We start from the raw sequence: 13,910 nt of genomic DNA, 5'->3' as shown, positions 1-13,910 counted from the left end.
TTAATGCAAACAAAGATTTTGTTGTGGAAATTAGTGAATAAAAACAAGTGAATTTAAATAAAACCCACGAAAATACATCAAATGAAAAGAAAGACATCCCCCAAGAATTTATAGGGCTCAAGTGTGAGTTAAGGAAAAAAAAGATTTTTTCCTCAGGAATTAGAGATAGATGTTCCTCATCACTTATGTTCCTTTGAGACAACAGCAATATAGGCATATCATGCTAAGCTAAGAGCTTTAGAGACAACAGTAATATAAGTATATAATACTAAGATAAGAGCTTTTAAGAGCTTTAGAAAACAAGCTCTTCCTTAAATGTTCACTACAGCATTCTTAAAGTTCAGCTGTGGATAACTACGAGTTAAAATTGAAAACTAAGTTTTCAATTAAGCCCTGTGTTCTGCTCCTTTTCCTCAAGTGATTAATCTGGTTGAGGTCTGGGAATAAGGCAAATGGTATTTGGGTCAAAGAGCTGTTCCATTTCCTTCCTCCTTTCCCAGTTCTGCAGTTGTAAAAATACAGATTTCCGTTCAGGAAATCCTGAAGTTAGTACATGCATTATCACGCTTTATAATTCTGTAGTTAACTGTGAAAAGCAAGTAAACTTCTTCTGAATTGCTTGATTGAGTGAAATAGATGCAGCCTTTGTGGTGTTTTCTGACACATTGTGCTTTCTAGTTGGAGATTTAAGACTTTCAAGTACATGCATTGCAGTCATGATTTCTCTGGATATTTTCTTCCTGTCATTGTATGTCTTTGAACAGAAGCTTGTTTATTTAGGTCAGACTCCATTTTAAACTGTAATATATCATGATAGGCAGCATCACACAAGTGGTGCTACTTCAGAGGTTTTGCCAGAAAAAAAGCAACGCTATTTGAAAGGTCTCTAATTTTTGGCCAGAGCTTTTTGAACTCGAGAGAGGGAGTCATCTAGCAATGATAGAAGCAAAGGTAGTGTTTTAGAAGGTAGTTCCTTCTTCCTCTCCAATTAAGGACCAAAGTACGTTGTGGGAACCACTGGGAAACCAGGAACAAAAGTATATTCAGTTTGGAGAAGCTGCAGGTTATGATCCCCAGGAGGGGAGGGCATCCTGTTTGCAGGTTTTCAGCTGCCGTGCTGGGCCCACCTGCCCGGGGAGCAGGGCCCTGTCTGCACAGACGCTGCCCGGTGGTGCCAGCTGAGGCTCCCGGCTCTGCTCCAGGCGCGCGCGGCTCGTCCTCCCTTCGGGATTCCTGGAGCTGCCAGCAGTGCTTGCTAACTTCAAATGAGAAAACGCTTCCACTTTTGTGTGTGCAAAAAAGTAAAGCTGGGAGAAATAGTGATTTGCTTAAATGCATGCAAATCTAAATAGATTAAAAACTTGCTTCATGCTAAAAGCCTTATCTTTCTTTATTTGCCAAATTTTAAGAAAGCTATTAACATTTAGAAATGTTCTTTTACTGCTGGCTATATGTATGAATTATTGCTGAAGCCACAGACAGACAGTGAAAATAAATAGATTATTGAATTCTGTTTTAGGTGAAAAGAGAAACAATGTATTGTTCTGTTCCTAAAATACAGATTTTCAAAATAATTGGTTATGAAATACTTGTAATTTCATTTATTTTTATGTAGATCATTCCTGAATATCATGTCGCTCCATTGTAATACAGTGTCCCTGCCTAGGTGATGTGATACCTCACAGGGAATGCCGAAGTTTTAAATATTCCTATAATATTATATATCTAGTGTATATATGTTAAAAGCTACAAAAAGTGAAAAGTACACTGCTACTTCAAATATTACATACCTTAGTACCTAGTATACCTGTGACTGTTTTCTAGCTAGCAATGTCTGGATTGCTTATGGTTCCTAAATTATTAAAAAGCTTTCATCTTGTAGCACTTTGGCTGCAAACTGCTATATGTAAACTAGGCAAGGAGACTGCCTGAAGCCGGGGGTGCAAATGAAAGAAGATTTTGACTAAATAATTAGCGATTAAATGAAAATTATACTGGATTCGAAAGTTGTAATTGTTAGTATCTTTTAAATGCTTTTTTTCATTCTTTGTTTCTTCTTCCAGACCTTTATAGTATTGAATAAAGGGAAGGCAATATTCCGATTCAGTGCCACTTCTGCCCTGTATATGTTAACTCCTTTCAATCCTCTTAGAAAAATAGCTATTAAGATTTTGGTGCATTCATATCCTTTTCAAGTGGTTAGTCTTAAAACTGTAGTGAATAAAATGTTACTTAGTATTTAAATCCTTCTCTGGCACTTGTCCCAGGGTGGATGTGATCTGCGTGACTTTTTCCCTCTTCTCTACCTATTTCTGCCTTCTCTTCTTTCTTTTCTTTCCATGTTACATTTATGCTTGTTGCTGAGTCTTAACAGTAATATCAGAAGCCAGACAAGCAGTAATCTTCCTTTACGATTTCCCGCTGTGTCTTTTTTCTCCCCCCACCTATTTCCTCTTTTCCCTTCCCTCTATTTTTTCTGTAACGTTCTAATCTTTTTCCATCTTTTCCCTCCTCTACATTTTTTGAAAAGTGCAGATATATTGCTCTAAATGCTTTCAGTCCTTCCTTGATGTTTTGTCTTAAAATGAAATCTTCGATTCCAGGTTTTTGCTTGCATGACTATAAAAATAAGGTTTCAGTATTCATTTTATGATTCACATTATAGGTTGATAGAAGAGCTTAGATTTCTTGTTTAATTATATGTGCTTATATGCATCTTATCTGTCTTTTTCATTTTTTGATCATTATTGCTTTATGTGTTTGTAATCCTATAGTCTTCAAGTAGGTCATGAGATTTCCATGTTGTGGGTAGAGGATTGCAAAGCTAATGCCAGTAACTACGTATCTCATTCTGTCATTTTGTCTTTTTCAGTGTTTCAATATATGACTGCAACAGGCATCCCATGGGTTTGATCCCAAATACCCACATGAACATTGAGGGCATTGACTCTCTACCTCAGTCTGCATATAACTTACTTAAACAAGCCTGCTTCCTTAAGGGGAGATTACAAATGTTTGCAAAGTTACATCTTGAAGTGCACTCACTATTAATGAAAGGGAGTTTACATATCATTATCTGTAGGAATTATGTCAACATAAAGAATAAACGGAAGGAAATTTTTCACTTTTGTTATAGTAGAAGTCTGTTAATTGCCCTAGTTTAATGTGTGGTGGATGTTCACATCAATGGCTAGCCTACAACTGGATGCAAAATTGCACACAGCCCTACACTGGTTCCTATTTGTTTGTTACATGTTTAACAACAAATCTGCATTTGTCAATTATGTTACACTTTTTAGCATATAACAGAGTATTACTAGATTACATGAAATGACTGAAAATCATGGAACTGACATGTTGGAAATTCTTTTTAAAAAGTTGTTTAAAATTATGGAAAGGTGTATAGTAGTCATCCCTCCATTGCTAAAAAGTAGTGAGGATTTGCAAATCTGAGAGGGTTAAATAGTGTACATGCTTGGGTACTACATAGGATTGTTAAAAAATCTTATAGCAAGTGTTTTTTTGTATGTTTCTGAATTGGTCTTAAAGTACTGAGCTTTTTCTTCTTCTCTTTTCATATATGAATTATAGAGCAAGAAGCCTTATTCAGGGTAGGATATTTGAAATATTTTTACTGAGCAGAACAACTCAAAGGATTGCAACATGTCATATCACAGCAGTTAGATGGTTCAGAAGGTAGAAATATTTACTGTCACTTGAAGATTGGTTTTGTTAATGTAGACACACTAAGGAAAGCTTCCAAGGGGAATGTCACTGTATTTCCCACCCCGATATGCTCTAGTTTTTGGATAGGAGCACCATATGAACCTGCGTTTTATTTAGTTATCTAAGCTCTTAAAATCTATCTCTTTCTAATTTTGAGTGGGGATGCCATCATGTGGCCATTTTGTGTATCATCTGCCTGGTTTTCATTTTGGTGTTGATTTTATTTTCATTTCTAAGATAAATGTCACCAGTCACAGCCAGGGATGTGAATCCAGAGCAGTTCAGTCAAAAACAGTGAAGTTGTTTGGAGCTGTTCTGAATTCTCATTACATTGCTCTTTCTCAGAGTATAATATGACCTCCCCTCCACGAACATTTGTATTACTGAAGTCCTATCTAAAGCAGACATGGACAACTTAATTTTTGTCCTAGAATTCCCCTGTCTCCTTTCTTACAAAATGATAACTCTAGCCTTCAATGTGTGTATTGTAATGCTAAGAAAAACCTTTGGTATTTGCCAAGTTTTATGGTTGCACATAACAATATTATGAAGAAACTGTTTTCTTTCCATTATTTGTGTGCATGAAGCCAAACAGATTTATCTAGATCTCCTGCAAATTATACAAATGCTTGTTGCATCATTACATAATGTTAGAAGCCATTACTTTAAATTTTCACATTTTTATTTTGAAAGAAAAAATATCCAGGATCTTTTAAAGTTAAGGTTTTCTTCATATCTTTTAGATTTGCTAATTTTCAATGCATGATTTTTTGCTTTTATTTATTAAGCAATGACTGTGGAAATTTTAAAATACTTGGTGCTTTTCCCTGAGCATCAACAGAGCAATGGAGCTCTTGATACTGGGAATCTGCCAAGCAGAGTGTTATTTTGTATTATTTTAAAGAGATTTTCTGGCTTACATTCCTTAACTCCTAACCTACATTATTCAGCATGCTGATCATGTGCACTATTTTGACCAACTGTGTGTTTATGACCATGAGTAACCCTCCAGACTGGACAAAGAATGTGGAGTAAGTTAAATGGATTTTCTTTGAATAATTTTCGAAGTCTGAAATAAACTGCTGTAAATGATTTTATACTAATAAGAATGACATCTGCTAGCAAGACTTTGTGGCATGTGTTTTTTCTTCTCTGGTATTAAATCAATACATTTTACACTTCCTTTGGAATGAATAGTTCAATTTCCATTCTCTATTTGAAACACTAAATGGAGAATGTACCAAGAAAGTGATCTTATGACTGCAAAAAGTGGTTTATAAGTAGTTTCACTGTATTCTCTGTTGCATCTGTGTAAGGAGGTGGGGGATATGCCCTTCTGTCTGCATTATGTTACCATTATGAGTGTCTAATGGATGATTATGTTCACCATTAGGCAGCTCTGCTTTACCAAAGCAGCTGGTTTCAGGTTGGCTGAAGTCTGAAGTCCACTCTGAGCCTTTTTAGCAGTTTAATATGAAACAGCATGTTAATATGAAGCAGCATCTTCTTTTCCATTATAGATAATAATGAAAATAAATTTCAAGATTACATTATTTAAAGATGGAAAATTTAAATCACTCAGAATGCCAGAATTAATTATTTTAACTTTTTAAGTTTCAATTGCATGTTTTCAGTCTAAATGAGTAGCTGAATTTTACTGGAATTGTAAATATTTTTGTCTGATCCCACATGGGATTTTGCAGCCAAAAGCACTCATCTCATTCCAGTACTACATGCTTTTCCTGCTGAAAGTACTGAGCACACTTACCCTGTAACAAAGTCAGTGAGAGCTGATACAGGATGGCATATTGCCAGGTCATGTTACTAACCATTTTTAGCATAAAACTATGGTCAAAAAGAAAGAAAAAAGTATAGAGATTTCTCCTGAAGAGATAATTTAATCCTCTCTATGTGGTAACATAGATTCAGATTGGACATAAGTACCAGTGAAACAACGGTGAATTTTGCAACTGATGCTGTGGTGTGGATTGTAGCATCTGAAATTCCCTGAAGGTTGCCATCATCCCCTCCATCCCCCCTAATAAATTCTGTAGATGTTAAAACTTAGTTATATCTTCCAATAAATTCTTATTCAACTTAGATCCATTAAAATAAAGAAAATAATGAGAATAAAGCAACTAGAAAGTACAGTGAATAGAGATAATATGTATTTGTTTATATAAATTTCATTTTGCATATTTTCCTCAGATACACATTCACAGGAATTTATACCTTTGAGTCACTTATCAAAATCCTTGCACGGGGCTTCTGTTTGGAAGATTTTACATTCCTTCGAGACCCATGGAACTGGCTAGATTTCACTGTCATTACATTTGCGTAAGTCTTCTATTTGTTCTTTTTTTCTCTTTTTTTCCTGATAGCTTGAAATTGGTGCCTAAAAATTGCCTCATATTTTGTCAGCCAGAACATTTGGAGCCTGGACTTCCTGCAGTTTCAATATGTTTCTTCTACCTCTTTTGTACAGTTTAGTATTTCTAACTAAGCGTATGCTGCAGAGGCCAGTATGGTGTGCCAGCCCACTAGGATTGCCAGCGCCATCAGACCGAACTGTTCATATCCTGTCTTCTTTCTGTTCACCAGAATTAAAGACATCCTTTTGACTTCCTGTCATAAACTACCAAATTAGATTTCAAAAATCAAGTCAGTGTGGTTTACTCTGACAAAATTTAGTTTCATTTTATGGTCAGAAGCATATTAATAATACAGACAAAATGCAGTGAAAGGTGAAGAGGTCTTGATCAAAGACCCAAGTAAGTAGGATAAGCTCTGCCTCAATTCTGAATAACTGTGATTTAATCCTACAGGTATGTAACAGAATTTGTAAACCTAGGCAATGTTTCAGCTCTTCGAACTTTCAGAGTATTGAGAGCTTTGAAAACTATTTCTGTAATCCCAGGTAAGAAGTAGTTGGTGTAAGGTGTTAGGCCCCTTGTAACTCCAACTGTTATTTGTGTGCTGTCATTGTGTTTGTGTGTGAACTCCCCTATTGCAGATATGTGACAGAGTTTGTGGACCTGGGCAATGTCTCAGCGTTGAGAACATTCAGAGTTCTCCGAGCTTTGAAAACAATATCAGTCATTCCAGGTGAGAGCTAGGTTAAACACTGAGGCTGACTTTTGTTCCGCTAAGGCTGTACACGTTTTTAAAGCACAAGCCTTGTTGTTTGCTACACATTGCTAACAAAATAAAAAAGCAGGAATCAAGACTAGTAGTTTTATTTAAATTGATTTCTGCTTCTTTTATATTAGCTGTATTTTCTTTTTAAAAAATCAGCCTTTGAGTTTAACAATTCTTGCATGAGATATTTGCAGTAAACAGCCAATGTGATTTGCATCTTATGACATCAAGCTTTCCTTTACATGTTTTAAAATTAAGTTAATTTTAAGCTTTCATATTGATGCAAATTTTATCATTTATTGCAGGCACTTGATGCAGAAACTTTAAATCAGTTTTGAATGTCATGTATAAAAAAATAAAACTATAAAGGATAGCATGGGCCATGCATGGGGAATTGTTTTAAAGATGTCTTTCTTCTCCAAACCATCACCCCTTTTATCTTGTAAGAATATTACCATGAGGATATCATTCGCAGATGAATTTATAATGTCTTCGTGAGGATGTGTTAATACAGAATACTTTTTAAATGGTTCATATAAAAAGGTTTGGGCAAGAGGCATCAGCAAAAGCAAATGATACTTCTTCTATACAGGGTTGAGATATAGCATGAATAATAAAATCACTTATTTTGGCATAAACAGTCTTTTGGGGAATATCTCTGTACACTCTCAAAAAAGCATATACTTACAGCTTTTCATTCATCTTCACAATCAGGCTTTTCATGAAAATTATTGTATCACAAACATGAGAGACATTTAGTTGTCATTTTGCATGAAAACTTTATCTTGTCAGGAAAAATCATATTTTGTGTTTAGTGTCTGTTTAACATCATAATAAAAGTGTTTTCTCTTTGCAGGCCTGAAGACTATCGTGGGAGCCCTAATTCAGTCAGTGAAGAAGCTCTCGGATGTCATGATCCTGACTGTGTTTTGTCTGAGTGTGTTTGCACTAATAGGGCTGCAGCTGTTCATGGGCAACTTGAGGAATAAATGCCTGCAGTGGCCTCCAGACAATTCTACTTTTGAAACAACTGTTATTTCCTACTTCAATAACTCTATAGGTGAAAATGGCACATTTGTGAATACAACGGTGACAACATTTAACTGGGATGAGTACATCGAAGATAGAAGTAAGAATTAGTTATATCATTTACTGCATTGTTTTGTCTCAAAAAAATAAAAAAAAAGATACAGAAGCATGTTAGTGTATTTTCATTGCAATTAAAATGGTGTAATCTGGTCAAAAGACATAAAAACAGTTGGAAATTTAGCAACTTAGATGCTTTAGAGAATCCACCATGTGTAGTAAATAAAGCAACAGTCATAATGTATACTAACATACTCATATCAATGTGCCTGGTCCTGAATGGTGTTTTTACTGTTTAGTAAGTATGGCTTCTAGGGCACAGTGCTGCACAATGCAGAGGTTTCTGCTAAATGTCTGCTAAAGTGGTGTGGCAGTCCTAATATGGAATCTGAATTCTAATTAGAATTAATCTTCTACATTAGCAGAATATATTGTTCAAAATCCTAAGCCTGTATTTGAACACCATTTAGCTCATGAATCCTGCTAGGAATTTTTTCTATGTACTTTGCTCTAGCAAACCGGGAAGCAGCCTGCATGTTACATCTTTTCATTTTTTTCTAATGTGCTAAGAAGCTAACGTTTTAGTTTCCTTTATGCCTCATAATACAGTATTTTCTCTGTCTGAGGTAATATCACTGCCTACACAAAAAAATGCTTTAAAATTCAGATATAATAACTCCGTTTTTGTGATATCTTGCTACTCTGTCTTTAATTATGGTAGATAGCTTATATCTTTCCTATTGAATTATTTTATTGTATTTAATGTTTAAATTTTGTAACTAGGTACAATCTTAAATTTTTTATAAGGTCTGCATAAATGTCGTAACTGATGCCTTTGTCCACAAGGCACTTGAGTATCTAACTCCTATAAAGCACCTACCTCTCAGTGGCTTTTACTGAAAGTTAAGAAATCTCAGTTTAACAGCTAAATCCCTTTGGATCCAAGTCTCATTGCCTTCTAATCTTCTAATATATTTATCCTCTCAACATGTTAGTAATAGCATAGAAATGTCGGATTGGAAGAGATGTTGAATGATAACCTATTCTTAAAATCCTCTGAAAAAGAGATCCTGTTCTGTTCTATTCTGCTCTATTCCAAGTCTTTAGCTTCTTGTAGCACTATGTCACAGAAGTAGGGTTTTTTTTAATACTTGTGTCCCATAAGCGCAACATTCCTATTAATACATCTCGAAATCACACTATTTTTTACAGTCCAGCCATATTTATGACTCAGAATCAGTTTGTGATTCATGGCAGTCACTGCATCCCTTTGTACTGCACTGGCCGTAACCATAGCCAGTGCAGTACATTGTGTAGACCGTTACTATCTATTTTGCATTTTGCATTTGATTTTTCCTTGTCAACAGTAACATTTTTCACTTACATATACTGAAGCAAATCCAGTTGCTTGTAGACCAGTTCACCAGTTTGTCAGTTGTGTTCTCTCCTAATTTGATATCTTCAGAGTACTTGATGCATATTCACATTATCCTGTCTAGAGTCGGTAATGAAACTTGTTATGAAAACATATAGCACAGATCCCCTTAGGATCTGCAAGAGGATGACCTCCAAAGTTAACACTGGGCCATTAGGAACATGCCAGTAACTGCTCTCTGAAAATACTTTTTCAGTTTTTTTTAAGATGATTCCAGATAGAACATATCTCCTTATTTTGCTTATGAGAGTGTCATGCAGGACTTCTTCCTGTGGCTACTGCTGTGTTACCAGCATAGCAGAAGAAGGAGTCAGGAATAGTTTGTGTATGACATATTTCAATAAACTCATACTGACTTTTTTTTATTACTTTATTATTATCATCTGTGTACTGTCAAAATGATTTTTTTCCAAAAAAATCTGAGAGTTAAGTTGACTGAATATTCATCTGGGTCCTGTCTTACCCAAAGTGGAGCTGTGCTACAAAGGAATAGGAATAAGGGACACAGGCAATTCTGAAAAAAACTATTTGGTGCCTATCTGCATAATTAGATGTTTTAACTTGTATTTAGGGGCTTAAAATCTCTGACAGGAGATGGACACAAGTCTCTTGAGTGTAATGTTAGCACCTGTCTGATACCTGAGAATAGATTGCTGGTGCAAAGTTGTATGCGTAATCTCTCTGTTTTTAAATTAAGCAGATAGTATGATGTGTCCACTGTATAGTGGTGGTGGCAGAGTAGAAACAGTCAGCAGGAACTGGTTGCAGTTCCCTGATTGTCTGTTTAGCATTGGCCCCTAGCGAGTTCATGCCAGCTAAGCTGGACTCTGCCAGCTGGCAGTGGATCTCAGAGAACCATCTGCTTCCTGGAAGCTAGAACATAACCTAATTGTGGCCATTTCTCTTTAACTTAGTATGTCACCTGAACCAAAATTCTGTGCTAGAGATTCCCATTTTACTGTAAGAATCCCAAACAAGGAATTGATGGCAAACTGGTTTTCCTTTTCTGCTTTAAAGCAGGACAAAGAAAAGAATATATCCGGGGACTTTAAGATTTAAAGGTTTTTACACTATGTCTTACCTCATTTTGATTGTTAGTCTAGCCTTAACATATTCTTACCTTAGTTCTATCAAAATTTACATGGCAATTTGAAGTGGATTCTCCTAATGGAGAGTTTTGCTTAGTAGTTTTGTATCATGTACAATAAAAGCTTGATTTCTTCCTGAGCTCCTCAAACCAAGAGCCAGTGGCAGCTTGTTGTGCATCTTGTGTTGTGTTGCAAAGATTTCAAAATGTTTGCAGGTAATGTTTGGGCAAAGTGATGAATATTGCAAATGAGGGACACTAAAGTGTCTTTTACTGAAGTGAATGATAAAAGGCAGGTATGCCTCATCCCTTTTCTTATTTTACTGACATTATTTCAGTCATTTGCTGACATACAAAATTTGATAGTCTGTCAATTTTAACTTTCTGGTAGGTCGCTGACAATTATCTATGTATCTGTCTTTCCATTTTCTAATTTTGTAGGCCAAATTTCAAGACTCCTGGAAAATCATGCTCATGTAGAACAGTATTTTCCATCATTTTTATTCTAATCATCAGATATTCCAGTTAAACTGTTTTTTAGTTCTGTTTCTTTCTCAAGAACTTTGCTCAACTGGTATTAGATATAAATGTTATCTTTCATCTTTGCATATCTTTCATGCTGCATTTTCTTCCCTTTTTTTTTTAATAGATCATTTCTACTTTTTGGAAGGACAAAATGATGCTCTTCTGTGTGGCAATAGCTCAGATGCAGGGTAAGAAAATGGTTGTTGTTTTTCATTGTGCATCGTGAAAAAATCATTACCTACTTAAGAATAGTTTAGGTGACCAAGTTAAGTATCAACTGTACTGTGCAGTTTCAAATACCAATGTTTTGAAATATGAAACTATACCTGAATATTACCATCTGTGTGATTTAATTTTACATGGGCATTTTCTCGATATCATAGGCTAATGTTGTAAAGGTAACCACGTGAATCCTGGGTGCGTGAATGTTACTGCCAGTTGGCGGACAGCTGCCTATGATCAGCCGTGGTAGCTGGCATTTGCCTGCTGTCCTGTGGAGGTGTGTTGACATGAAAGATTGGTGGGGAAGGGTAGCTTATGCTTGCTTATATTTTAAAGCACTGAAATGTCATTAGGAAATGGAATTAAAAATATATCTGATTTTTAATTTTTATCTTTGGTATGTAGAATACAATTTTAATTGTTCATAATTTCTATTAGCAACTGGTACTCCTGAACAATTTTGTGATTTACTATAGAATATCGTAATTTAGAGTAGTTGTTAAAAATAGCATTTCCTCTTCTTTTGTAGTCAATGTCCAGAAGGATATATATGTGTGAAAGCTGGTAGAAACCCCAACTATGGCTACACAAGTTTTGATACATTCAGTTGGGCATTCTTGTCACTGTTTCGATTGATGACTCAGGACTTTTGGGAGAATCTTTACCAGCTGGTGAGGACTTACTAAAATAAACAGCACCATCACCAATACCATTACTGCATAGTATTTGCATAGTTATTTTCATTCACGTTTCCCTAAGGCCTTTGAGACACAAATCATCTTTTATGTCATATGTGTAAGCTGTCTAAAACAGTAGGGGCCTTAGTAGGGGCCATAACTTAGGTTCCCATGTGCTACTCTAATACATAATAATAAGAAATAGCTGTTATTTTATATAGATGGCTAAGCATTATAGGTTCCATTTCACAAATGAGCAAATGAACTTTAAATTCTTAAACGTTTTGCCCAAACATATTATAAGTACAAACTACAGTAAAATTGATTTGCAGTCCAATACAAACATGCTGTATTTGAAAAGGGTATATTGCATCACTAAAGTAAACAGATCATAGATCTGAAGGACCGTGTTGTTGTGCAGCATTACAGTTCACCCACTGCACAGTCTTTGTGGCCCTGTAGTTTGGGACTGGTGATACGAGAAGGTAAGATGCTGATGAGTGGCCCCTCTACTGTTGGATTCAAAGACTGTAACATAATATAGAAGTATAGTCCGGGCAGCAACTGCTACTGTGGATTCTGTAGTATTCTGAAGTATTCAAGATATAAAAGTTTATTTACTTTGACCATAGCAGACACAAAACTTGAATTTTGCCCATGTAGCCAGGATATAATATAAATATTTGTATATGGAGAAATTAACTAAGCTTGTGCTAACACAAGCAATCTTAAAATGCATTTCTAAAGTACAACGCAGATGCCACCATTTTATACAGCAGTATTTACAGGTTTGCTAAAAATGTGTGTATTTCTCTTTCCCCAGACACTACGTGCTGCTGGGAAAACATACATGATATTTTTTGTTTTGGTCATTTTCCTGGGCTCTTTCTACCTGATTAATTTGATCCTGGCTGTGGTTGCCATGGCCTATGAAGAACAGAATCAAGCAACCATGGAAGAAGCAGAGCAGAAAGAAGCAGAATTTCAACAAATGTTGGAGCAACTGAAAAAGCAACAGGAAGAAGCTCAGGTATCCCTGCAAATTAAAATTCCTTCTAGTGACCAAATATTTTATGATTATATGTGAGAATATTTCCCCCCCACCCCCGGCACTCCTAAGAACATGTTATCTCCCATCTTATAAATTCCTTTCTTTTGCATCAAATCTTCAACTAATGTTTTCTGTTCCACTAATTCTGTTGTCTTGAGTGGACTTTCAAACTAGTGACAAAAAATGATAAAAAGCCAATAAGCTAAATATTGGAATTTCAAATTGGAGATGGAAATGGAAATTAAGATGTGGAAAAAAAAAAAAGGCAATGAAAAAAAAAGAGTTCTGCTTATTTAAGTAACACAAGCAAAATTATTTTAGGTAGTGTGAGACAAATATTTTACTTCAGCAACACTTGGCTTTTTCTACTCCCTCCCCAGCATTTTAAGCAGAAGACATTTAATGTTTTTTAGAAAAACTGGAGAAAATACTTCTCTAGTACAAACATCATGATTTCATAGTACTTCGAATCTACCTTTTCATTTTTTTGGAGACCCTGTAAATTTTTATAGAGTAACTGATAATGTCTGCTTGGTTGTAACCACATAGAGTGAGAGTTGACTTATGTCTTCCATGTAAGCAAATGGCTGAAGTCAGGGGCAGGTGTCTTTATGACAACTTGTAAATAAATGTTAAACAAATTCTCTGCAAATGTTTGAAGCTTTGAAAAGCAACAGGACTATAATAGTCTGCAAATTTTATCAGGTCTCTGATACAGAGAAAAATAATATTACATCACGTCTTGAATAGAAGAGAGAGTATTCAAAATACAGCAAAATGTTGTAAAAAATTGTTGCTTCCTGCTAGCAGGGATTCCAGCCCCCTCTGTTTTAGCCTTGATTCCTGGCTTCTACATAGTTTTGTTGTTTAATGTGGTATTTGCAGGTTAAAACATCACTGCAACAGATTGCTTCAGTCCAGAACAGATGTTTTTAACTTGGTTCTTTGACAGTGCAGTTCTCC

At 35.5% G+C, this 13,910-nt stretch overlaps 1 protein-coding gene across 4 annotated transcripts in view; it reads left to right on the top strand.

Moving 5' to 3' along the window:
* Positions 1–13,910, top strand: part of SCN2A (sodium voltage-gated channel alpha subunit 2) — a 71,221-nt gene that overhangs the window by 19,286 nt on the left and 38,025 nt on the right. For 2 of the 4 annotated variants that reach the window (XM_088519459.1, XM_088519458.1), the window contains exons 1-7: positions 4,668–4,757; positions 5,935–6,063; positions 6,740–6,831; positions 7,721–7,993; positions 11,122–11,185; positions 11,749–11,890; positions 12,720–12,926. In XM_088519459.1, coding sequence (XP_088375585.1) covers positions 4,678–4,757; positions 5,935–6,063; positions 6,740–6,831; positions 7,721–7,993; positions 11,122–11,185; positions 11,749–11,890; positions 12,720–12,926 — 987 coding nt within the window. In that variant the 5' untranslated portion in view covers positions 4,668–4,677. Of the gene's footprint in view, positions 1–2,063; positions 2,183–4,667; positions 4,758–5,934; positions 6,064–6,551; positions 6,644–6,739; positions 6,832–7,720; positions 7,994–11,121; positions 11,186–11,748; positions 11,891–12,719; positions 12,927–13,910 lie in introns of those variants that run through there. The other 2 variants (XM_010221169.2, XM_088519457.1) reach the window with 2 other exon arrangements.

Source organism: Tinamus guttatus, unplaced genomic scaffold (genome assembly GCF_059628265.1).
Source record: "Tinamus guttatus ecotype Peru unplaced genomic scaffold, ASM5962826v1 Tinamus_guttatus_pri_ptg000060l, whole genome shotgun sequence".
Taxonomy (NCBI): Eukaryota; Metazoa; Chordata; class Aves; order Tinamiformes; family Tinamidae; genus Tinamus; species Tinamus guttatus.
Note: the sequence above shows the minus strand (reverse complement) of the source record. Positions and strands in the feature narration are given on the sequence as shown.